The sequence below is a fragment of the Oculina patagonica genome, unplaced genomic scaffold (genome assembly GCF_052425735.1).
Source record: "Oculina patagonica isolate OP01 unplaced genomic scaffold, crgOcupat unplaced30, whole genome shotgun sequence".
Lineage (NCBI taxonomy): Eukaryota > Metazoa > Cnidaria > Anthozoa > Scleractinia > Oculinidae > Oculina > Oculina patagonica.
The window spans coordinates 1-25,864 of record NW_027558146.1 but is presented as its reverse complement, the minus strand read 5'-3'; the positions used below and the strand labels follow the sequence as shown (position 1 = coordinate 25,864).

At 40.7% G+C, this 25,864-nt stretch overlaps 1 protein-coding gene across 1 annotated transcript; it reads right to left on the bottom strand.

The window, feature by feature from the left end:
- Window positions 1-1,532: 1,532 nt before the first annotated feature.
- On the bottom strand, window positions 1,533-23,080 carry LOC144640477 (uncharacterized). The gene is made up of 7 exons (XM_078499593.1): window positions 22,956-23,080; window positions 6,458-6,588; window positions 5,726-5,794; window positions 5,435-5,522; window positions 3,582-3,748; window positions 3,002-3,085; window positions 1,533-2,127 (listed from the first exon to the last, which is right to left on the bottom strand). Exons 1-7 carry the CDS (start codon window positions 22,990-22,992, stop codon window positions 2,110-2,112), a joined length of 594 nt encoding a protein of 197 aa, XP_078355719.1. The 5' UTR covers window positions 22,993-23,080; the 3' UTR covers window positions 1,533-2,109.
- Between the last annotated feature and the right edge of the window lie 2,784 nt (window positions 23,081-25,864).

Below are 25,864 nucleotides of genomic sequence, written 5' to 3'. Positions count from 1 at the left end.
AGAGGCAGTTATTTTCTGTTTCTTTGAAACAAAGGTGGTACAACCTCGTTTTATACGGCAAAATGAAAACCGGAACTTGGTAACTTGCGCGAGCAAATTTGAATTGAAAGCTGCAAGTTGTGACTAGCAAATTGTCAAACAATATTGGAACATTGCGCCGCACCATTGCAGAGTTTCCATCAAAAGAACATCCGGTTTGTAAGTAACGAGTGCCGGCAGCCTAGCCAGTGGCTCTACCGAGTTAATCGCCCCGCTTATAAAACTTATCGCTACACTGGCAACAACTGGTACACTAGCAACCAAACCACCCAACATTAGCTAAAAGAAGTGTGACTTTGCACACAAAGTACACGAGGTCACACCCCTTCTAGCCCGATAACAATTAGCTTGTAATTCCCCCCCTCCTTTAGCGGAAATACTAAGACATGAATGTTTAAACAATAGTTAGTAGGTTATGAGCTACGAAGTTCCCAAACTGCCCATTTTCGAGATTGACCCATTTGTTCCAATATGATGCGAATATTGGCCGATCTAAAATGGTGTGCATTTGACCCTTGCACACAATAGACATCTGGTTACACTTTTTCTTGTGCTCGTGTCAAGTCAGTTAGTTTAGATCGGCTAGTATTCACACTTCTTGAAAACAGTAGGGTCCACTTACAAAAATGACCAGTTTGGTCGCTAAGCCTCGCTACTCCATTTCTGATTAACCAATTTCTATTGTTTAAATATTCATGAGTGAATATGTCTCGTTTTGAAGGGAGAATTTGCCGTGAAATCGGCGTGCACGTTATAGGTAGTATGTATCGGCATTCGGAGCACTCTATTGGCGGATTAGAATCTGAACCTCTGTGTCGTACTAAGAAGATGATAGGCCATTTCCTAGTTGCCTTGTGTCTCTGCTTCAAAACGAATCCTCGTGCAAAAGTTTTCACATGAAAATGAACGTGAAAGTGAAACTCGTTTTCATATCAATGGTTTCGCATGAAGACTCTCTTTAACAGGCAACTGGGAATTGATCTTTTGGTTTTTCCATTACCTTCACATTCACACATTTTTAACTCAATTTCATAAGTTGACGCAAGGTATAATTTACGGAGATAAACTAATGATAAAGCCAGGATTCGAGCCAGGATCCGAGCCAGGATTCGAGCCAGGATCCGAGCCAGGATCTGAGCTAGAATCAGAGCTAGGATCCACCCTTTTTTCAGATAGAAATCCTAACCCTATTATAAAAGCTAACCGCAAGCAACCCAAGCTAAAGTAGGCTAACCGTAGTGCTATTAAGGCTAACCAGAGTGCTAGTTAGGCTAACCGAACGCTATTTAGACTAACCAGAGTGCTAGTTAGGCTAACCGAACGCTATCTAGGCTAACCGGAGTGCCATTCAGGCTAACCGGAGCGCTTAATAGTTAGTCCCATTCTTAATTATCCTTGCTCAGATCCTAGCTCGGATCCTAGCTCGAATCCTGGCTCGAATCCTGGCTCGGATCCTGGCTCGAAGTTTAGGTATCCTCTAATTTACGGCAAACTTGTACATCATTATATTAAGAGTTTAATTTATTGTTTCAATGGCAGGGTCATCACAATGGATGTCATTCTCAACATAGCGCATTATTGAATATGTAACATCAAAATGATTCAAAAGTCCTCTGCCAGCAATTAAATGTAGGAATTCAACCTTTAAACAGCCGTAGCAAAGGATTAAACTCTCCTTTTATTACACCGTTCGGTTGCTTTCGATGTACACTTGTAGGACAAATAAGAGAGGTGTGCTTAAGTATTCCAGCTCACTGAAGTTATTTCCATGACAATAAAGTGAAAACTTGGAAGTCAAACTATAAATCCAAGCACGAAAGCACTTAGCAGCGACATGAAAATCTTTTTGTACTTTCGGTCCAGCATGAAGCACTTCGAACAATCTAAGAACTCCATTGTTTGATTTCAATTTTCCTGATTGGATGATCGTCAAATGCAGACACGTCCTCCATGGAAAGTCTTGCACCACGTAAACTAGGAAGAACATTTTTACGTGGTTCGAGGAAAAGCTGAGCGCTTCACGACAATGATCTTGAAGACACCATAGTCGGAAGGCACTGAACCAGGGTATCACTTCAAGTCATTCAGCTGCAAAAACCAAATCAAAACAGTGACAGTTAAATTAACGCTGACGGACAGCTCCCATAAGCGGAAATCCCCTATAAGCCCCCTGTAAACACGACCTACAAAGTTACGTTTTTTTTTACCTCTCCTAAGCGGTGGGAGGCGTGGTGGCCAAATGGTCAAATGGTTAGCGTGTTGGATTCCAGATTGAGCGGTCCTGGTTCGAGCCCTGGCTGGGGTCATTGTGTTGTGTTCTTGGGCAAGACACTTTACTCACATAGTGCCTCTCTCCACCCAGGTGTGTAAATGGGTACTAGCGAATTAATGCTGGGGGGTAACCCTGCGATGGACCAGCATCCCATCCAGTTGCTTCATGCTACAGAAACCGGGATAAGCTCCGGCCTGTATGGGCCACTAGGATCGACGTAGACTTTACCCTACCTAAACGAACACTTACGCCCCAGGGGTGTCAGGTTTTGGGAGGTTTGACTTCATATCTTCAGTAAGAGTTAAACTTCCATTAGCTCTGAGTTTTTTAGCACCTTTTGACAACAAACCAGTATAGGAACATTTACTACATGGTCTAAAGTAACTTAATGTCTAAAAGTTGATTTACAAATATAACTATCACCTCGCAAAGGCAGCTGTTTCATTGTAGTGACGTGAAATTCTAATAATGAGTTTTGAGCTTAGTTTTGTAAAAGAAAAACCTTTTTCGTTGGGCATTTTGGGGGGTGAGGGGGTTGGAAATTGTTACATATGTTGTCCTTTTGAGCTAATGTCGGGGGCAATGAAAAGGGGGAGATGAAGGGGAGAGGGCGTTTTTTATTCTTAGATTTCAGGGACTTAAATATTTTCGGGAGGGGGCATTAGAAATTTCATGATATGTGATAAGTACCTCTTCAACATCTTTCTCAGTATCTGCTGAGTCAGCTCTTTCATCGTCACTTGACGAGTCAGATTCATCATGTACAGTTTGTGTCTAATAACAAAAAAGGGATATAACATGAAAACAGGTTATCTCGAATTTCTTCAATCCATACACTGTGAGTGATTTGACCAGGTCTGTGTACTACACAGAACATGTGGCATTGTTTAAGTATGGGAATATATCAAACACAAGAGACAATGTTTCATGTAATATATCAAACACAAAAGAGAGGCGAGTTTTTCATCACATTTCCAAACATCGAGAAGAGAGTTGAAAACACGACGTGCACCGGAGTATTTTTGACGAGTTTCCAAGTGAACTAATTATAAGTGTTTACACTTAAGAGCTTCACTTTAAAAAAAAGACTCAATGGGGTTTTAAATGGGTGGAGATTATATCAAAACTCCATTTAGCGCCTTGACAATCGCGATTTTTACGTCGGAGATTACAGTATTGTTGAAATGCAACATGGCGCGGCTCCCGGACAAGTCTGGAACTGGTCGCCATCTTGGATTTCAGTGTCGAGAAAAGCTTGGGGGGATTTTACCTCAACAGTTGATCCTGTTTGGCTTGATTCACTGGAAGGCATTACCTCAGCAGAATACTTCATTAGGATATGATTGTAATGTGTAAGGAAGCTTTCCTCGATCTCTACTCCGTCTTCAACCATCTTGTTGTACACTGCCTTGACAGACTCTAGGTCCTGTTTGGCATCTGAAACATAAACACGTCACGTGTGCATGATTCACGTATGACAACATCGTCACGTGTGACGACGGCTACCCCATTTTCCCGCCAAAATGACGCTCTCTTACACATGCGAACTCTTTTATAATTGGAAACCTCGAACCTGTAGTCATACTCATACAAAATTAAAAATTCGCTTATTTTTCATCAGTGCAATTAACAAATCGAACACATTTTTCCATCCATGGTCGGCATTCTTATAGATCATAGAAATAACGTCATAAATTGTTGAAAAACTAAAGTAGAATGTCATTTTTATGGCCTATAGGGGTGCTGACCAAAAAATGTAGTCGATCTGTTTTGGTTTTTCTTACAATGAAATTAAAACTTATACTGCGAATTTGAGTGAAAATCAGTACGAAATGGCGCGCGCATGAAACAGCTCGAAAGATCACTTTTCCTGACTAAACCCAGTGTGCCCATCAGACATTTCACCCGAAATATCCCTACTGACTTTTCACAGGTCTCCAGCAAACCTTTCTAAAATGTCCGAAAGGCTGTCCATTTTCACGGTCTTGACTTTAGTCGAGTACAGTTCTCGATCAATGAACGCAAGAATTTTACCCGTTATTGCAAAATAACGAGTACGGTGTAATAATATTGTCACTCGACCCTTACCGCAAATAACTCCCAAATGTTGTTGTTAAATGCGTGAAGTAATTTTTGCTCTGTCTTTCAGAGACTTGTCCTTCTAATAATCGACAATTGGAGGTTTAGTGAATGTTTGAGCGGGTTAATGGTTCTCAGTTATGAGATTCCAGTCTCTCATAAAAATCTTTTTTAAGATTCGGAGTAGGAGATTCAGTTTGCTCATGTCTGCGAGTATGGCGGCGACATTGTCGTCGTTAACGTTGGCCATGGAGTTCTTAAAAGAACTGTTTTTTCCAAATTAGCATGACCGGTTTCGAAAACGAATTAAGTCGTTTCCTTCGTCAGTTGCTTCTAGTTCTGGCTAGTTCTGTGCTCAAGTAGTTGTGAGCGGGTTATGACCTGAAACTCGCAGAGGGAGCGCTCTCTTTTATAGCCCAAATAGAACTCGCAATAAAAACTGACCAATGAGAAGTCGTCGGTTTGCATCAGTTCTATTGTTATCGATAAACAATAGACGCCAACTCGTCGGATGCAAATTTCTGCTTGAAAACAGAATGACTTCAAGAAAGTTTTTACGAGTTTGTTTTCCAATTGTAAGGATACTGAAAAGTCAGTAAACTTAAATGTCAACAAGATAGTGGCTAAAGAAGAACAAAAAGTTCAATGAAGCCGGGTTCGTGGAGTCTAGTTCGTACGGTGGCAGTGTAGTTTTTGAAGTCAAAGTGTATAACATTGTCACTCGACCCTTACCGTATATAGCTCCCAAATGTTGTTGTTAAATGCGTGAAGGAATTTTTGTTGTCTTTCAGAGACTTGTCCTTCTAATAATCGACAATTGGAGGTTAAGTAAATGCTTGAGCGGGTTAATGTTTCTCAGTTATGAGATTCCGATATTTTGCGTGCTTGAGGTGAACAAGCGATTGAAGTCGAGTTATTTTATATACCAATCAGAACAGAGATCAAACTTGATTTTACCAGAGGATTTCTCTCCTAAAAAGTGTCAATATATGAGTACTTTATTATAGAAAAGTATATCAAATTGAAACGTTCTGTTTTACTTACCATAAGCCCTGATAAGTGGAAGGCACATGCGTGTATGACTCACATTATTTTCCTTTAGGAATTCTATGATGTTCAAAACAGCGTCAACCTATGAATAGGAAAAACAATATGAATTGAAATACGTTAGAGCATCGGAGGGTGGAATGCACTTTGAGGGAATAAATTGTAAATTGTTATCTTTAACTCAGTCGTGGTTTTGTCTTTGTTCCTATTCTAAGTTCTGGTTCAATTTGGAAAACTCCTTTCCCTAAAGCATTCAAAATTCTTAACAAACGGGAGTTAAAAACTTACCTCGCCTCGAAGACCAGAGTTGTCCGCATATCTGACAAAAGCTGGTGATCCCAATTGCACTTCATGCTCCTACAATAAGGTAGCAAGTTATAAATTACATTTAAAAGAAACACAATGGGTTTCTCGGGGGTAATACCAGCATTCTACACGACTTCTAATGCAGAAGAGCAAGCAATTCATTTGTCAAATGTACAGATTTACTATCCATCGCACACACTGCCTTTAGCAGGCCACATTTGTATTACAAGCTAGAATCACAGAACTTTTGTAACGCAAAAATTCAGATATTATCACATCATGTAAAAACTTCCAATTCTTATACATAATCATCTCTTCAATAACGTCACAGTTATGCATTTCATGAGATAAAGATGAGTACAACATAATAATGAACATTTGAATTTGCAAAGTACCTCACTAGTCCTGCGTGTGGTCTGTTGTGACAGGCATACAATGTGAGGGGAAGGGGTCAAAAAAAGGCAATAAATGCTTGGCAAAGGCATGCTTCGAAACGCATTTTTTTTTTCTTTGTTTTGGAGCTATTGTTTTCCTCATAATACTGTTTCAAGGTTCTTTGTTGTTTTGGTATTTGTTTCACGTCACTTTCATAGGTTCTTACACCGAGGACGAGCGTTTCTCTTAAGCATTTGTGGGGCACATTATTTAAACAACTCTTATTATCCCATTTAAACTTATCCTTACAGATAAACAAAAACAAAAAGTAAAGCTCACCAACTGGAGTTTCAGAGCAAGATCTTTCTTCCCAGCATGTATGCAGCAATACACAAGACCACGAAGCAAACCTTGCGCCTCTCTTGCATTCTGGGATGCTGTTATTTTATTGGCAATGATATCTTCCAAAGCTGTAAAGTAACAAATTTAAAGAGGATAATTGAAACACACGGCAGATGTGTATGACGAAAGTAAGATTTAGAAAGAGTGAAATTTGCCAGGGAAGAAACGTAATTTCTACTATACAGAAACAACGGTTTTTGTCTAATTACTCTGCAGTGAAATGAAAACAAAATAATTTCGCACAAGTACAAGTTAGAAAACCAGACGTATAGTAATACAACCAACATACAAAAACATGAATAAGACTGACATAACACAAAAATTTACTCAAGTAAAGTTTCGAGACTGAAATGTTCAGCGATCAAAAACAGAGATGCCATCGAATTCATGACAATTTCAGCTGATAAACTCCTTAAATATTCAATTCGTAGCATGTTTACGTAACTTACAAAGAGCAGTTTTCAATTGAGTGTCGTAAAACCAAAACCAAAGTAATTACTCTGGCCAATCACAAAGAACCCAGACAACCCAGTGAACCAATCAAAACTCGAAGCAAATACATGTAGCTGGCACGAAGCGCGGGAAAACGTGCGCGAGCGAGTCACGATTGGTTTTGGTTTTAGTTCTGATTGGGTGAGAAAGTGGCGCAAGATTTTTAAGCCAATCACTAAGCATAGTAATGCAAAACCAAAGCAAACGCACACACATGTACAATAGGAGTTATGGCGCAAACCGTGACAACTCGCTCGGCTCGCCCAGGCTCGCCTCGCTCCTTGTCACAATTTGCGTCCATAACTCCTATTGTACATGTGTGTGCGGATCGCAAGCCGCTTTTTTATCCCTCTTGCGCCACGAGTTACAAAAAAGGCTTTCGGCGGCACCTCTAACGGCCAGCAGCAACATAGTGCGCCACCTGTGCGCTAGATTTATTTCCCAATTGAACAAATATTTTTCTTTGGTATATACAACAGATGGCTGCCGCAAGATATTCGTCAGAAGTTTTGCAAGCTATGATGGAGGAAAACATCCGTGAATTTCAAAGAAACCCACAAAGAAATTTAACTTTTTTACTGACCCAAACAGATTTTAATGAATGGCTACGTGTGTGGAAAATGACCATACCGGAATCTGACAGAAATAACAAAGATCTTTACACTTTTGCAAGAAAAAACAAAAAAAAGTTTTATGATCTTTTAGTAAGCGAAATTGATGACTTAAAAAGCTTAAAAGCGAGCTTTGGTCTGGAAGTTAAATTTTCGATACAAAGAGACGGTGTTACCCAACACATGGAACACTATTTTAGAGAAAGAGAACCTCACATTTTTACAAAAAACAACAAAGACCAAATAAAAACAGAACTTGAAAGATTTATTGAAAGAGCAAAGGGCGAAATTGAGGCTTGGTCAGAGCGCGGCTCTGGCTGGGTTATTGAAAGAATAACCGAAGCTTACGTAAATGTTGCACGCTACCAACAATTGCGAGGTGGAACTTATTTGCCTCTTCCTGCTAATTTGGCAAAAAAGAAAGCAATCATTAATGTACAAAACAGGGACAACCAATGCCTTAAGTGGGCTTTGAGAGCTGCTTTATTTCCACCTGAAAACGGCAAAGATCCACAAAGAACAAGCAAATACCCAGTTGACGACGGCATAAACTACGATGGAATCGATTTTCCAACGCCACTTGCACAGATTGACAAACTTGAGAAACAAAATCCAAACTTAGCAATAAATGTGTTTGGCTGGGAAGACAATTGTGTGACTATTCACAGAACAAGCGAAAAAGAAAAAAGCATTCCTCGTATTTGTCTTATGTTAATTGAGTCAGGATTAATTCAGCACTACTGTTTTGTAAAAAGAGTAAGCGCTCTGCTTTACGATCAGAGCAAATCACACAACAAAAAACACTTTTGCATGATGTGCTTGACCGGTTTTACAAGAGCAGACTTGCTTGAGAACCACGAAAAATATTGCAATGGCATTAAAGGCAGGCCGACAAGGATTGATATGCCTGAAGAGGGGAAAAACACCATTTCTTTTCAAAACTATCACAAGCAAATGAAAGCGCCTTTTGCAATTTATCCTGACTTTGAGGCATTAGTAAGAACTATGCAACGGTGTAAACGCGAAACACCAGAGGACCGCCAGAAGCGAAAAGATCTTGGTGAAGAAGTGGAAGACTTGAAGCAAAAAAGCTACACAGAAAAAACAGAACAGCATGAGGCATGTGGTTTTTCTTACACTGTAGTAAGGAGCGATGGCAAAAACGGACCACCGCTGGTCTACAGAGGTGAAAACGCTGCAGAAGTGCTTTTAAGATGTCTTATTATTGAAGAGAAAAAAATAAGAAATTTTTTGTCAACACCAAAGCCACTTATGATGACACATGATGATTGGAAAAATTACAAAAACGCAACAAGTTGCCACATTTGCAACGAAAGTTTGATTATTGGTTCATTTTTTGACTCAATGCCAGTTTGGTGCCATGACTCAGGACGTTATTGTGGACAAAGCCACAAATGTTGTTATTATCAGGCACTTAAAGAAATAGGCTTTGTTGGACCAAAAAGAGAAAGAAAATCAAAAGATAAAGCAGATCAATGGATTTCAAAAACGCAAGAAGAATGTTTGTTTTGCTCTGAACCTTTTATAAAGAAAGACCATAAAGACTCTGTAAAAGATCATTGCCACATAACAGGAAAGTTTCGAGGTGCCGCACACAACTTATGTAATTTGAAATTGAGAATAAACCCAAAAACATACCAAATACCAGTTGTTTTTCACAACTTGAAAGGTTATGACGCACATCATTTAATGCAGGCAATGACTAAGCTTAAACCCCCAACAAAGGAAGAAAAAAAATGTGGCGCAAACAACCTAGATGTAAAATGTGTTGCCAATAACATGGAGAAATATATTACATTTTCATTAGGTGGCTTGCGCTTTATTGATAGCTTAAACTTTCTTCAAGCAAGTCTTGATTCACTTGTAAGTGCAACTCCAAAAGAAGAATTAAAAATAACAAAAAAACTTTTCTTTGAAAAAAGTGAACACTGGCGGCAATTTAAAAATTATTATCCTGATTTGTGCCAAAGTTTTTTTGACCCCGTGATGTGCAAAAGAATTATAAATGCCTATGGAATGACTGAAGAACAATACAAAAAGAAAAAAGACATCTTTTTTGAATACTTTGATCTTTTAAGGAAAAAAGGGGTTTATCCCTACGAATACATGGACTCGTGGGAAAGGTTTGAGGAAACTGCCTTGCCAGAAAAGGAAAAGTTTTACAGCAAACTTAATGATGAACACATAACTGAAGAAGAATATAAGCATGCACAAAAAGTGTGGAAAACATTTGGTTGCAAAACATTGGGTGACTATCACAATCTGTACGTACAAACTGATGTGACTCTTTTGGCAGATGTTTTTGAAAACTTCCGAAAAATCTGTCTTGAAAAGTATGGTTTGGATCCTGCAAACTACTACACGTCGCCTGGACTTTCATGGGATGCGCTTTTGAAAATGACAAAAGTAAAACTTGAGCTACTTACAGACTACGAAATGCATCTTTTTATAGAAAGAGGGATAAGAGGTGGAATATCAATGGTAAGCAAGAGATACACAAAGGCAAACAATCCATATGTTGAAGGATTCGATCCTAGCAAGCCAAAAAAATACATTATGTACCTTGATGCAAATAACCTTTACGGGTGGGCAATGAGCAAGCCACTGCCAAAAAGTGGTTTCAAATGGAAAAGAGTTATGCCGACTGAAAACGAAATAATGAGAAAAAAAGAGTTTGCAAAAGCTGGCTGGATTTTGGAGGTAGACCTCGAATACCCTGCAGAACTTCACGAAGAGCACAACAGCTACCCATTGGCACCTGAGAAAAAGAAAATAAGCGAGGAACTTTATTCTGATTACCAAAAAAAATTAAAAGATAAGCTGGAACTGAAACCGCCAGACAGCGAAAAGCTTGTTTTAACTCTTGAGGACAAAAGTAACTATGTTGTGCATTACCGAAACTTGCAGTTTTATTTGAAACAAGGAATGAAACTCAAAAAAGTGCACAGGGTTTTGGAGTTTGAACAGGAATGTTGGATGGAGCCGTACATCCGCATGAACACAGAATTTAGGAAAAAAGCAAAAAACGACTTTGAAAAGAACTTTTACAAGCTAATGAATAACTCAGTTTTCGGAAAAACAATGGAAAACTTGCGTAACCGTGTTGACATAAAAATAGCGCGAAGCGACGAAACGAACAAAATAAGAAAACTGGTTGCCAGTCCATTGTACTCAAGACACGTTCTGTTTTCAAACGATCTGGTTGGAATAGACATGCGGAAAAGCAGACTTTTTCTCAATAAACCTGTCTACACAGGTATGACTATCCTTGACGTAAGCAAGATTTTGATGTATGACTTCTTTTACAACGAAATGAAAATGGAGTACGGGAAGCGCTGCGACCTTTTGTATACAGACACTGACAGCCTTCTTCTGGAGATTGAAACAGAGGATATTTACAAAGATATTTATCAAAACAAAACTCTATACGACACAAGCGACTACCCAAAAGAGCATTCACTTCATTCAAACGAAAACAAAAAGGTCTTGGGAAAAATGAAAGACGAATGCGCAGAAACACCAATTTCAGAGTGTGTCTGTTTGAGGCCAAAAATGTATTCAATACTGACAGAAGACAAAAAAAATATAAAAAAAGCTAAAGGTGTAAAAAAGTGTGTGATAAAGAAGCAAATTGAACATGAACAGTATAAGGAAACGCTTTTTGGAACAAAGCAGTTGTGGCATGGAATGAACATACTTAGAAGCGAGGGTCATGAGATTTACGGAATGCATCTCAACAAAGTCTCGCTGTCGCCTTTTGACTCAAAGCGATGGATAGCGGATGATGGGATACATACAAATGCTTACGGGTATAAGTTTTGCGAAACAGAACGTTTATAGCTTTTCTGAGCCCAAGGGGCTCAAGCACTAAGTGCTTGGTGGTAACTGTGTATTTGGAGGAATAACAAGCAATTCTTCACGCACGAAGCCGCGCTTTGGACCATCGTGCAAGTAATAAAGAACTGGCTGATTAGGTTTAGTAACAGACCTTTCAATGCTGTAGACTTTTAATGACCAAATCGGATCTGTTGCCCTTTTTACGCCGCCTTCCAGCTCGCCAGGTTGGTAGAGAAAGCGCACATTAACGAGAGAGGGGAGTTTTTTTTCTTTCTTGCCAACAGGTCTTGTATATTTTGAGGACGGCTTGGACGAAACAGCCTTTTCTTTGATTGCAGCAGCAGGTTTCTTGCCAGTAAGACTGGTAACTTCGTTGTTCAGAGCGGTAACAACTTCGGGAAGCCTTTTTACCCACGCTGTCGACCGCTGGCCAGATGGCAGGTTCATCTCGACACCGTACTGATAACCAAACAGGCGCCCTGCCAGTGTTTGATTAAAACGTTCAACAATGGCTTGATCTCTGTGAATGTTAACACGCCCGCGCCTAATATAAGTTTTGCGATTTTCCATTTCTTTGGTAACAGCTCCCATGAATTCGCGACCAGGGTCAACTTGAAGCATCTGTGGCCATTTTAGTGCACTTCGCCTGTAAATTGTCTGAAAACCTTTTGCAACCTCAGTTGAATCTTTGGAGGTCAAAGGCTCGGCCTCTTTGTAACGGCTGGCAACGTCAACAACAGTCAGAGCGTATTTGTAAACTTTTCGCCCTCGCGGCAGTTTGTCGTGTGGCAGAAAAAGAAGGTCCGCCTGGTGGACCGCGTTTGGAGTAGAAACATCGAATTTTGGGCGAGGAACGTATCGGGGTGCCGGAAGGTAGATCTGCCAAAGGGCCTGCTTAACTAGCCACTTTTTTGCGGCATCTTCGGAAACCTTGGCGGCCTCGGCTAATTTTTTTATCGCGGCAATTCCTTTCCAGTAACCCTGGGGGCTATAGTAGACTTTTGAGATCTTTGCATCCATGCGTGTATACAAGAAAAAAAGAAAAGTTTAAAGAAACCGAAAGGCAGCGTACCCAAGTGCAAGCGCGCCAGCGCCAACAAACATCAGTTCACCTTGTTTCTGCTGCTCACTTGGCTGATAAAAGTCAGAGAACTTGGGTTCTTTCGGAGGAATCATTTGTTTGTCAGGATGTGCCTGGTTGTAGAGTTTGAAAGCGTAGTCAGTGTTTGTGAAGTTCTGTTTGGCCTGCTCTTTTATTTCCGCGTTGGTTTGTATCCAGTCGAGGAGCTTGGTGCGGTCTCGAGAGTATTTAGCGTAAGCTGCCTGGTAAGCCTCAAGAGCTTTGTCGTGTCTTTCTTTTTCTTTTAAAGCGGCGTCATCTCCGCCACCCAAAGCACGAGCAAGGTAGTTGCCGCCAATGAAAGCAGCAGCGTTTAAGATAGCGCCGCCAGCCATAATAGCGATGCTTGCCATTTTTGAACTTTGTTAATATATTATTAACATTTTTTTAATTGGTGGGGAGAATTTTCTGGTCCTCGAGATACTGTTTAAGTGCAACGCTGCCAGCCATGACGGCTGTGAACTTTACATAGTTCATAAAACTGCTGCTTGGGTCGGATGTGAAGTTTTCTTTTACAACTTTTTTGGCAGCCCAGCCGATTCCGGCGGCTAGACCTGTAATGGTGGCGGCATCCATGAGTGTTTTCACGAGCTTGTTGTCGGACATGACAGTTAAGTATAAAATAAGAAAAAATATTCAATTGAATTGAATATTATTCTTCACCGTTTTGCGAAGCAAAGTTTGCAACTTTTTTACCTTCATTGTAACCTAATTCTCTACCTTTTTTAAAAATTGTATCCTCATCCTTTTGCAACAAAATAGCGGTTTTAACGCAAGTTTTGGTAAATTCAAACCAAAGTAATGCAATACCACCCATAGCTGCACCTTTAACAAGGCCATCAAGAATAAAATCAAGGGGCATTGTCGGTATAATAAATGAAAAATAAATATTCAAAAGAAATTTTTTAATCCATTGGACGGATTCCTCTTTTTGGTTGCGGGATTCTCGATGCCGCAGGTGCCTTTGGCACTCTCTCTCTTTCTGAGTTTTCAACACTTTGCGAAAATGTGCCTTCGTTTTTCTCTGTTGTAACTTGAGAGTCAGCAGGAGCATTTCTTATTTTATTGAAAAAGGCTCTGATGTCTTCGCGTTTGACATAAGTTGTAATAATTGTAACGCTCAAACCAAGCAAAGAGATCCATTGGGTTGTGCTTAAACCGCGGGAAGCAGCCTCGGGTGTCTCTTCGGGAGCAGTTACCTTTTGCTTCGCAGCGGCAGATTTCTTTTCTTTGTCTTTTGCAATGATTGCCTGGGCATCAATCGCAGCTTTTTTCTGTGCTTCACGAGCCTGTTTTGTTTTTTCAGCTGCAAGCTTGCCAGCAGCCACTCGCTTTGGATTTTTGGCAGGCTTTGTTGCTGGAGTTGTTGAAGTAACTTGTTTCTGTTCTTCTTGAGCGATCGGAGTTTGTGATTCACGTTGTTCGAGCTCAGCCATTATATAATGAGAAAAAAATAATATTTAAATGAAAAATGCTCAGCAAACTTTTTTTGGTCAGCAATTTTTAAGCATTGTTCAGTAATTACTTAGCATTTTCTTAGCATTTCTCAGAAAAATCTTCAGTAGTGTGTGTCTCCGCATCTTTGGAAGCACCTTTGGTGTGCGACTTTGTTGCTTCGTTTAAATCAATGTGCTTTGTTGTTATGAGCGCAGCATTTGCAACGGCAAGAAAGCGGCCGCATTTCAAAGCCAGACCGCCTGCCAAAGTGGACAGCTCTTTGCTGATGATGTAGTCGTTTTTGAGTTCCTTCTGATAATCATTGACGTCCTTGATATTTACGGCCATACCAACGACTTTAGTTACAAGAAAAATAAAGCTGTCGATCAAGCTGTCGGTTGTTTTATTCCCAACGTATGCCTCATATCTCTTGAAGTACTTTTCAACTTCTTTATCTGTCAAGCGCTTCACCTGCTCGTATGTCAGCTGCACACCGATTGCTTCTTTGGCTTTTCCTGTTGAAACAAGGATTGCAAGCTGTTCACGCAAAGCAGGAATGTCAGGGCCCTGAATGAGCCCAAAGGGCTCAAGCCCGAAGGGCTTGGTTGCCATAGCGCTTTGTGTACTTTCTGGTTCAGCTCCTAGCAGTTCCATTACGGAAGCAAATTCTTGTTCACTTGCAGCGTGGTTCACGCTCTCGGAATGGGAAGTTGCAAACGGGTCAGCCATTTATTACTCTAAAAAATATGTTCAATAAAAAAATTCTGTGCCGTAAGGGTGGCGATGAGAAATGACAAGATGCGAAAACTTATTTTTTTTCAGCCTTGAAATGACTTCTTTGTAATCTTCATGGGAAAGTTCGCCAGCGTAATCCTCAAAGATTGCCTTCGTGGTCTTGGCAGAGGGGGTGTAAAAGAAAACGATTGCCGCTAAATTGTCGCGGAATGAGGCTGTTATGCTTGTCAATTTTTGAGTTAACACCCATATGCTCAAGCCTGCGTGGCGACCAGAGAAACCAAGTTCCACCAACTCCCCTGTTCGACCTTTTACATCTTTCGATGCAGCACAGTCGTCGAGGATGATAAGCGTGTTCGTTCCCTCAAAAAGCAATCTTGCCAGACTCAACCAAGCTTCAACCTTGTGCTGCTTGCACATGATAACATAAAAGCGAGGATCTTCCTCAGCAAAGCGATAATAAGTCTTGTTGTACACGAAAGTCGGGCAGATGAGCACGATGTAGTCAAACTTGCCTCGGAAAGGGCCACAAAGCTGATTGACCACGTACCTTGTTTTTCCTGAGTTCGTTGGTCCCACAATGAGGGCGTGGAAGGGTATATTGGCAGGATCCATGGCTATATCAATACTCAACACTGTCTAATTCTTTATTTACAATTGAAAATTCTGCATCAGCGATAGCGAAAATGTAGCATTTGACATTCCCTGATCCTGAGGCGGTTCTCTGTATCTCTAAATTTACACCATCCTTTGTGTTCTCCAAACGGAGCCCACTGCCGTGCATGTTGTTATCGCTCATGGAGCGAAGGTCAATGAAAAGCCCAAACTTTTTTTCTGCATAAAACTTTTTGGCGTTATTAAAGATTTTTTGGTCTGCGTGTTTGCCAAAGAACTTGAGAACTTCCTCCCACATGTCTCTTCCTTCAACGCCCTGACTGTACACCTTATTTGGAACGCCGTTAATGCAGATTTTTACACTTGTTATGTCAGGGTTAAAGAAAGATTCCGTGTCTCTTGCGCCTGCGGCATGGGGTTCAGCAAAAAGAAGTAGAAGACCCTTCAAGGAACGCTTTGGGACGTTAATGCTTTCGTTTATGATCGTGTCAGAAGCTTTTTTTACTGAGATAGTTTTGTAATTATGCACATGCTCGTAAAAGAAACTTTTGCCGTTAATGTAAGTTCTTTCTACTTCTCTTGCAAGTTCTTTGTGATAAATAGCCTCGTATTCGAGTTGGATGTCAGTTAGCTCATACCCAAGTTTTGATGGATCTGTTCCTCTTACAACCACATTTGGACTGTTCAGTTGTATCTCGAAGACAAGCTCGTCTGCGAGTGCGCGCGGATAGAACACGCCATGGTCTCTCAAAATCTCGTGATCAAGCGGGATACGATACTTGCTTCCATAAACTTCTGCCAGCTTCTTTTCCGCGTCAACTCCTGAGGTTTTTTTGTCACCAGCGTTTGAACGGATTTTGCATAAATCCTCGGACTGGATACCTTCAAGAAACATGTTGCTGCGCTTTTCTTCTGGGAGAAAAAGGTCTTCGAAAAGTTTGTAGACGTCGTAAGCGTTCGTATCCTGCAGCTTTTCTCCAGCAAAATTGACAACCATCCTTGAGACAAGCGCCCGGGTGACGTTGTTTACGAGAAAGTTGTTGGCATGGCCGCTCACCTTCAAGTTGAACACAAGAGCCAGGGAGCCTGGCACGAGAACGACGCCTTCTTCAAGCTTTGGCACAGCAACTCTCAGAGTTTCTTCTGGAGACGCTTTATTCGGGTTAAATGTAATGCGATGCCGCACTCTGTCTGCCTTGAGCGCGTTCGGTGTTTTCACTTCGAACGTTGGACTGTGTCTTTCGCTGACAGCCATTGTATATTTAAATTAAAAAATATATTTATTTAATATAACATGGCAGCAAGCGGTGGCTTTGGTGACACAGATCCTCTTTTGGAACATACAGAAGACCGTGACGGCCGTAATGACAACGATGACAGCGATACAACAGGCCCATTCCAACCTGGAGGGGCATCAACGCCCGGACCAAGCGAACAAATACCAATGAGAACTACCACGATGAATAGGCCGCATGAGCGCGGCTCACACACTGCAGAAACCTCTTTTATCGAGGGCCGTGGTAACCTGACAAGGGAATTTCAGATACAAGAGGCTCATAAAACGATCAAATACTATTTCCCAGAATATGATGAAAGCCTTGATTTGACTATAAACAATCGTGGCAAAATCGTTGCGAAAGGGCCTAAAGGTGGAGACATTGAAATTTTTAAAGCAGACGGAAAATCACTTCTTTCTGCTTTCATAAATAGATTTAAAACAAAACTTGGCTTGCCAAGAGACGACTTCTTAGACAAACAAAAAAAACAAAAGGGAAAATTGGAAAAATATATTTCCGATCAACAAAAAATTTCAAAAGATACCTCTAAAGACAGTTCAGAAAGAGCTTTGGCAGAGCGAAACATAAAAAAGAAAAAAGAAGAAATAGAGAAAATTAATAATCGAATAAATGTTGTTGAAAACCAGATACTTGGACAAGAAACAAGAATTCCAGAAGCACCCACTTTACAAGAATTCCAACAACATGAAGCAGAAAGGCTCGAAAGGGAAGATGAAATACGACAAGAGAGACATAAACAAGAAGATATCGCAAACGACGAAAACAGGCCACAAGCTGAAAGGCAACAAGCTCGTGAAAGAGTTGATGACTTGAATCAAGAAATTAATGAAATAGAAAATGAAAGAGAAGAAGAGATCGAAAGATTGTCTTTAACAGACAAATTAAGAGAAAAGGTAAAAGAGATTTTCAAAAAATATGGCTTCACAGTCACAGCTGTTTTGCTTGCAGTCGGGACCACTATTGGTGTTATTGTTCACTATCTTTCAAACGGTTTAAAAGATGTAGCAAATGGTGTTGGAAACGGTCTTCAGACACTTGGCAAAAAAATTGCAGGTATTCTTCCGGGACTCCTTGGCGCGATTGTCAGTTTCGTGTTTCGCGCGGCCGGCCAGGTAATTAGCTTTCTCGGCAAGAATGCTTGGCTTTTGATTGTCGGTGTTGCTATCTTTCTTATCGAGCGAGTTACAAAACGAAGCGAGCGCTAAGCGCTAGAGGGCGCGAAGCGCCGGTGCCCCTTGGGCACCCTCAAAGAGCTCGGCTGACTGCAAACGCAAAAATAACGGCACCAGCAATAAGGTAGGCCTTGTTTCTTTCGTGCGCTGTATTTTCAGTGTCTGGCTTCTGCGTTTCGTCTGTTTTTGACAGAGTACCCGCTGAAGGCGTATGTGGCGCCGGCTCTTTTTTTGCAGCTTTGTGTATCGGGTTTGACTGATGACTTGTTGGTCTATTGACTTTTGATGGCCCACCGCTCATACTTGTTGCTCCCACTTTTTTTGTAGAGGTATTAACATCAAGATTAACCCCTAGTTTCATTCCTCCTACCGCCTGCTTAAGCTGGTTGTTGTAACCAACAACGCTTTCTGTATTTATTACCATCCTGGCTGGCATAAGCCAGGCACCTGGGCAGACGGCAAGGTTAAGCCGAACCTTGGCCTCATCAATGGCGAGTTGGTATCTTTGAACTGACTTTGCCAGATCAGGTTGCCTTATAGCGTCCTCCACCAGTACAAGGAACTCGCTTTGCGCTTCCTTTGCACGGCCGCCTGTGCCAAGTATGCTACTTCGAACGTTGACCTGCGAACCAAGAATACAATAAACAAAAGCCTCTATCGACTGGTTTACTCTCGACAAACCTGCTTGGGTCAACCCTTCCGCGGCGTTAGGACAAAACCAGTCTGCCTGTGCATATGCAGCGTCGTCTGGCTCGATGTATTGAATCAAGTTACCTTTGCTTGCAGTTCCACCTTCATCCGAAAATTTATCGTAATCGGGGTATTTTGCTCCAGAATTTTTCGGACCAATATTTGAGATCCAGATATAAACGTCACCAAGTCCGTGGTTTGCGCCTCTTGTGAAACGAAAATCGCTTGACGGGTCGACACCGAACTCAGCGCATATTCTTTTGTACGAAGCCACGTCGTACTTGTTGTCGAACTGGCTAAACGTTGGGTCGCCAGGCAAGGCGCTTACGCTCTGAATTCCTCCCATCTGAAACAATATTCGCCTGATTGTGAAATAAACGTGAAAAAGGTAAAAATTACGCACAACCGGTGGCAAGCTGAGAGCTGAGTGCTCTTCATCAAAAATCTCTCGACCGATCCCACAACCTGTTGTCGCGCACCAGACCGCAAAGTTTAGTTGTTGAGGCCAGTAGCCCATATTTTGGCTAGCAAGCCACCTTTTTGACTCTTTTCCTGATGTATGCTTCAGTTTTGTTTTTTGAAAAATCTCTCTTAATTTAGTTGTGAAATATTGCTCTGGTGTGACGTAGATGTTGATTTTGCTGTTAAATATTTTTTTCAAACTCGCCGGTGCGGCTTCGTGAAATCCAACCGCGGGAATTGGCAAAGATGAGCCTTTTGCGCCGCTTGGTGACAGCTGTTGTGGAAAACCGCCTGAAATTTGATTTACCCCCAGTGCTTTTTTCATATCTGGGCTCCAATATTTGCTGTCTGAGCCAAAAACATTTATCAAATTGCCTTGCTCTGCCTTGTAATAAATGTCTGCCGTTGCTGTGTGGTTGTACGCGAACTCAACCTGTGCAACAAATTTTGTTCGGTCAGCGTTTGGATATTTTGCAAGAAAAGGTTTCCACGCATTGTCTTTTGCCGCTTCAGAAATTGTAGTTGCTTCTGGGGTTTTCATCCACTTCATAAAATCTCTTGTTTTCGCATCCATGGTCCTCTTTTATATTAAACATTTTTTATTTTTATTTAATATAAAAATGGTTGTGCTGACTGTCACCACAACAGAAAATCCTCACACTGTGAATTTCGATTATCCTATTCCAAAACCGAGCTATATCAGACTTCTGTCATCTCATATCCCTAACTCTTGGTTTAATCTTAAAGAAAATGGATTTATCAGGTTTTTGGACGATCATGAAAAGCCTGTCGATGTGCCCTTTCCGGCTGGTCATTACACTCTCAAAAGGTTGGCAAGTGAATTGAAAAATAATTTTTCCAAACATCGTATTGAATTGCCCACAGATATTAATACTCCACTTGGCCAGCTTGTAATCACAAATGCCCAGTTTAAAAAATTAATTGTTGATCCAAATATGTCTAATTTACTACTAAGAAAAAATTATACTTCGCATTTGGAACATGAAACTAAAATAAAAAGATTAAATTCTCCCACAACTTATTTCATTCATTGCGATTTAGTTGACAGAGAACAGAATCTCTTTAATGGTAAACCATCTTCTGTTTTAGCTTGTTTCGACATCCGAGGAAAGGCTTACGAAAACATAAATTACAAAGGTGAACAGCCCAATGTCTTGCGTGACGTTATGGCTGATGCACAAGTGACATCTCTGACTCTTTCGATTAGAGATGAGAATGGAAATCCATTCGATTTTAACGGCTCAAATCTTACATATGAGCTGGAATTTAATTAAATTAAATACAAAAATAACTTTTATGTATAAGACCATGTCATCTGCTAATGTTCTTCCGAGTGCCCCTGCTTATGGTGTAAGCGAAGAAAACAGCGTAAAACAAACACTGTATCCAGCTTTGCCAAATCAACCAGAAAACTTTAGGTTAACAAAAATCAATCAAATTTGTTCGGATTTTGACAAAGAAGTTGCTAAATACCGAGCTGTTTTGAAAAAGTATAAAAAGGTGAAGTCTGTTTTCCATTATTCCGCAATTTCAATGGGTGGTTTGTCCAGTGTTCTCTCTGCTTCCAGTCTTGGCACCGCGGTAACGGTCGTTGGTTTGCCGGTAAGCGTTCCTCTCGCTGCATGTGCTGCCATTACAGGCGTTTTGTCTGCCGCTTTTACTGGAGCAAGTAAAAAACTTGAACCAAAAATTTTGAAAAATAATGAAATTACTTCGCTTGCTGTTGCCAAACGTGAAACTGTCAATAGACTTGTTTCTGCCGCTCTCATTGACAATAAAGTTGATGACAAAGAGTTTAAAATTATTTTGGATGAATATTCTCGTTACATGGCCCTCAAAGAGACTGTTCGCAGGCACCTTACAAAAAATTTAAGCCAAAAAAAGCCATCCCCACAGCCTGACATTGAGAAACTGAGAGAGGAAATTCGACAACAAGAATTAGATAGGTTAAAAAAAAGAATATCAGCCGAGTCGAAATCAGATTTGAGAAAATAAACACTGGATTTAATCTTAGTGTTCAGAAAAATAAAATTAACGCATGACACAAATCGTGACATTGTGTTACACACAGCGTGACATTGTGTGACACAGAGCGTGACAGTCACGCGTGACGTTGCGTGACAGGTCAAACGAAAGGGCAAAACCCTGGTCGGGGGGTGCTCGTTGGCTGTTTCTTGCCTAGCCCCGGCTAGGACTTTTCCCCGCCGCTGACAAGGCGGCTGTCCCGCATTTTTACCTCTGCCGAGGTTTGAAATCCCGAGGGATTTCTGAGCACCCCCACGTTATCAGTAGGGCCGAGGCGGGTTCACCCAGGGGTATCTCCCACTGAAAGGAGTCCCCCTATACCCCGTAATTCACCATCCGCACAAGCCATTATAACAGGATTCAAGTGGTTGGCCATCCACTACCTCCCTTGACTTCACCAGAATTTGTGAACTAACAAAAAGTTACGGCCGCGTTAACTTATATATAGTTCACTTTGTCACATTTTTCACTTGTGGTACCCTTTCACCTATTTTGAGCAAGTACGCATGCGCTTTTGGGCATCAGGATGATGTCATCATTAATTAGACACTTGGTAAAGTTTGGTAAATAGGCTAAAATGATGGTGCTTTTCCAAGCGATTTGCTTTATTTTAACCGAACTTTCTACTCCCGTTTGGCAAAATGAGGTCAGACAGATAACATATCAAGTCGTTGAAGCAATGCTTGAAGCAGAAAAAAAATAAACAGGCCCGATTGAGTCCGATGTTTCGGGAAAGTTCTTTCGATCGATCGATAAACTTCTGTGATCAAATCCTGTTATTTCTCGATTTCTTCTCTTCGCTTCACTTCGCCAGCTTCTATGGGGGCACAAAAAATTACAGCGCGTTAACTGAGCGTATTTTTTTTGTAATATCTGTTCTGTTTCGCTTTTTATCGGCCCAAACACTAAATCCTGATTAGGCAGCCATGTTTTTTCTTTCTGCTCGTCCAAGGGCCTGAGAACTAGAAATATGGTTTCCAGACTCTCTCTGAAAATGTCACGCAACTCACGTAAGTCGCTCGCGATTTTGCGTGCCGCTAGCAGGGCAACCATTTTTCTGTCAAAAAAAACGTTTTTGCACTTTGTCAGACAATTTTTTGCATGTTTTTAACACGTGTTGTTTGTCAAAAAGTTTGCAAGAAGCTTTTTGTCAACTGATTTTAACAATTCGATGGTTTCTTCTCTTATTAAATAGTTTTCCTTTTTTGAGTTTTTCTTGTAATTAGGACGCATAAAGTCTTGTTCTTTTGTGTTGTTTGAGATTTTTTTTGGGCATGTTGATATGATTGATTTCCTTCCTTTTCCCATTTTATCTTTATTGGGCATTTGTTCAATAGGAATTATTTCTAGCGCACAGGTGGCGCTCTCTGTTGCTGCTGGCCGTTAGAGGTGCCGCCGAAAGCCTTTTTTGTAACTCGTGGCGCAAGAGGGATAAAAAAGCGGCTTGCGATCCGCACACACATGTACAATAGGAGTTATGGACGCAAATTGTGACAAGGAGCGAGGCGAGCCTGGGCGAGCCGAGCGAGTTGTCACGGTTTGCGCCATAACTCCTATTGTACATGTGTGTAACGCAATTTACTTTCGACACTCAAGTGAAAACCGCTCTACCAACAAATCCACATACCAACCCAGCTATTTTACAATAACAGCGTGAAAAGTTAAAACCACTGTGGTCTGGCTGTTTCAATGGTGTAACGGTCTAATTAGATACGTCTAATTAGAATATGTTACGTTTAAAAGAAATATATATAGTGGACGTTTTAATATTTTAGTGTTGTTCAGTAACGCATTTGCGTAAGGTAGTAAGCAGAGTAGCCCTGAAATGAACTGTTGTTGGTGACTGACATTTTGACAACCTGAGCACGTAGAAAATCCTCAAGAAAACAAACAACATACCACTCTCAAAATGTTCTGTTTGGCCTGATCTAGCCATACTGTTTAGGAGCAGAAGACACGTGGAATCTCTAATAAATGAACCCTGTTCTTTGGCATCTTGGAATAATTTTAATGCGGTATTGACGTCATCTCTGAAAAAAAAAACGTTTGAGATTAATAGCTCTGGAAACCCAGGGGAGTCACAAACAGGCAAGGTTTTTGTCACACCGACAGTTGGCACGATTTAAGACGTCAAATAGTGTCACCAAATGTGTGGTTTCTGTCTAGCATATGGAAAAACTCAGAGATCAAATGGAGTCTGGGTTTTTGTCGAGGGTCGAGGGTCGAGGGTACCATGTCGAGGGTCGAGGGTACTATGTCGAGGGTCGAGGGTACCATGTCGAGGGTATTAAAAAATTAAATAAGATAAAAAAATAAAATAATAATTAACTAGAAAATAAAATAATAATTAATAAAATAAAATAATAATTAAATAAAAAATAATACTATGATTTCTAAAAAATAGAATAAAAAACAATTGAACACTTTATGGCAATATCGTTGACGTCAATTATGTTTGATACTATGTTTGATCGAAAGATAATCGGATACTTCGGGAAACTTCGGAAATCTTCGAAATCTTTAGAAAATTTTGGAAAATACTCAATCTTCTGAAAATTTTCTAAAAGAGGTCGGAATTCTTCGGAAAATCGTCACAAACTTCGTTCTCGGTACGTTTATAAAACGATCAATATACTCGATGCATGAATTTTTCTCCTCTTGTTAAACTCGATATCTGAAGAGTTCGCTAATCTTACTCGTGAGATATGGAGTTCAATACTTGAAAAGAAATGTCCTTTACTATATAAACTGCAGTGGTATAGCAAGTGGTAACAAATGGTATCCCACATGTGTGGATGAAAATGATATCCACACGTGTGATACAGTAGAACCCCGGTAACTCGAACTCGGATAACTCGAACAACCCCGCTAACTTGAACTAACTTCTATTTCCCTTGGATTTGAACCCACCTTTCAGTCTTATTCAATCGACCCCGATAATTCAAAATAAAAGAATTTTTTTCTAAAGGCAAAGACCTTTCACCCTACGATATAATTCATTGCTGAAATCTCAGAAACAGAAACTACTTTCTTGGAGACGATAGTGTACAAAGGTGGTAGATTCCATAAGTGCGAACACATCAAATACAAACCGACAGAGACGTTTGAATACTGCTATTCGTGTCATCTTCCAGGCGTCACGAAAGGCTATATCAAGGGAGAAGCGTGGAGACTTCCTAGATCGGGTTTCTCAGAACGAACATTTTGAGGAAAACATTTTTAGTCATGATTTAGTCCTTCATGTTAAACCCCAGCTGTCGTCCCCGCTTCAGGTGATCGCGTGCTGTTAAATCACCGCTCCACGGCCCCGGTCTATACTGTCATTTTGTTAAATCCACCGCGCACCGGGGCCAACGCGCCGTTAAAAGTGCGTTAAATCCCAGCTTTGGACGCGTTAAATCCCCGCTAAGTCCCGGGGGTCGGGGGGCCGGGGTTTTAATTGACTGATGCATTATAGCTACTAGTCGACATAGGGTCGACATATTCCGTCGGTAAATCATATGTAACATTAAAATGTGTCCCAATCTGGTCGCAACATTTTATGGTCTTGAGTTCAAACATGAGTTTTCTTAACATTTGGATTACGCCAAAAGGCCAGAACAAATACAACGAAATCACGCGTTGACCACGCGTTGAACACACTCGACAACGTGTAACTTGCGAATGGATTTTTGTTTAATTTGAGACCCCGTTGGCATGGTTGTCAATAAAAGATATAAATAAACCTAAGGTTTCACTGCAAAACAAGCTACGCGCCGAAGTTGATTTCCCGAATTATTATTCCATAAACTGCTCCTTAGAAACGTTCACTTAACTTTCCTTGGGTGGGTGGTTGCTCTTAAATACTTCTCTTTCATTTCTCTTTAATTGATTTGTCGGCGAGAGCCAGGGGTACAGTATCAATTGTTTGTTATGAATCTGTCAAGACTTTTCAAGCTGTGTTGATCCCTGCAGCACCTTCTCGTGGAGCGCTCCTCATCAAGTGTTAAACTCCATATAGCCTGTGAACAGGCTCGCAAGCGGTGAAGGCGAGCGAAGCGAGCGCAAGAGCGGGGGTTCCCCCTCAGGCCCCGCTCTTCCGCTCGCTTCGCTTGCGTTCGCCGCTTACTTCGCTCGCGTAACCCTACTCGGGAGCCTGTTCTCAGGCTGAACTCCATATCTCACGATTGAGATAAGCGAACTCTTGAGATCTCGAGTTAAACACGAGGAGAAAAATTCATAATCTGTATAATTTTGTTCGTTTTATAAACATACCAAGAACGAAGTTTTTGACGATTTTCGATGAATTCCGACCGCTTTTAGAAGACTTTTAGAGTGTTGTCCGAAGGGCATACGAAACTTTCTCAACATTTTCTAAAATTTTCCGAAGATTTCCGAAGTTTCCCGAAGACTTCCGAGGATGATCCGAAGATCTTTCGATCAAACATAGTACCAAACATAATTGACGTCAACGACATCACCACAAAGTGTTCAATTGTTTTTTATTCTATTTTTTAGAAATCATAGTATTATTTTTTATTTAATTATTATTCTATTTTATTATTAATTATTATTTTATTTTCTAGTTAATTATTATTTTATTTTTTTTTATCTTATTTCATTTTTTAATACCCTCGACATAGTACCCTCGACCCTCGACATGGTACCCTCGAGGCCTCGACCCTCGACCCTCGACAAAAACCCAGACTCGATCAAATGTAGTTTGATGTTAAATTGCGTTTGACTGCAATTACATGGTTTTTAATCAGTTGGATAATAAATTTCTTATTAGACACTTAGCGCATAGTATCGCTGCACATTTTTACTTG

Coding starts and splice junctions, on each gene's coding strand:
- LOC144640477 (XM_078499593.1), bottom strand. CDS start 22,992: ATGGCTAGATCAGGCCAAACAGAACATTTTGAGAGTG. Junction 6,589..22,955: donor AACAGAACATTTTGAGAGTG/GTATGTTGTTTG, acceptor GTTACTTTACAG/CTTTGGAAGATATCATTGCC. Junction 3,086..3,581: donor AAACAGGATCAACTGTTGAG/GTAAAATCCCCC, acceptor TTTTGTTATTAG/ACACAAACTGTACATGATGA.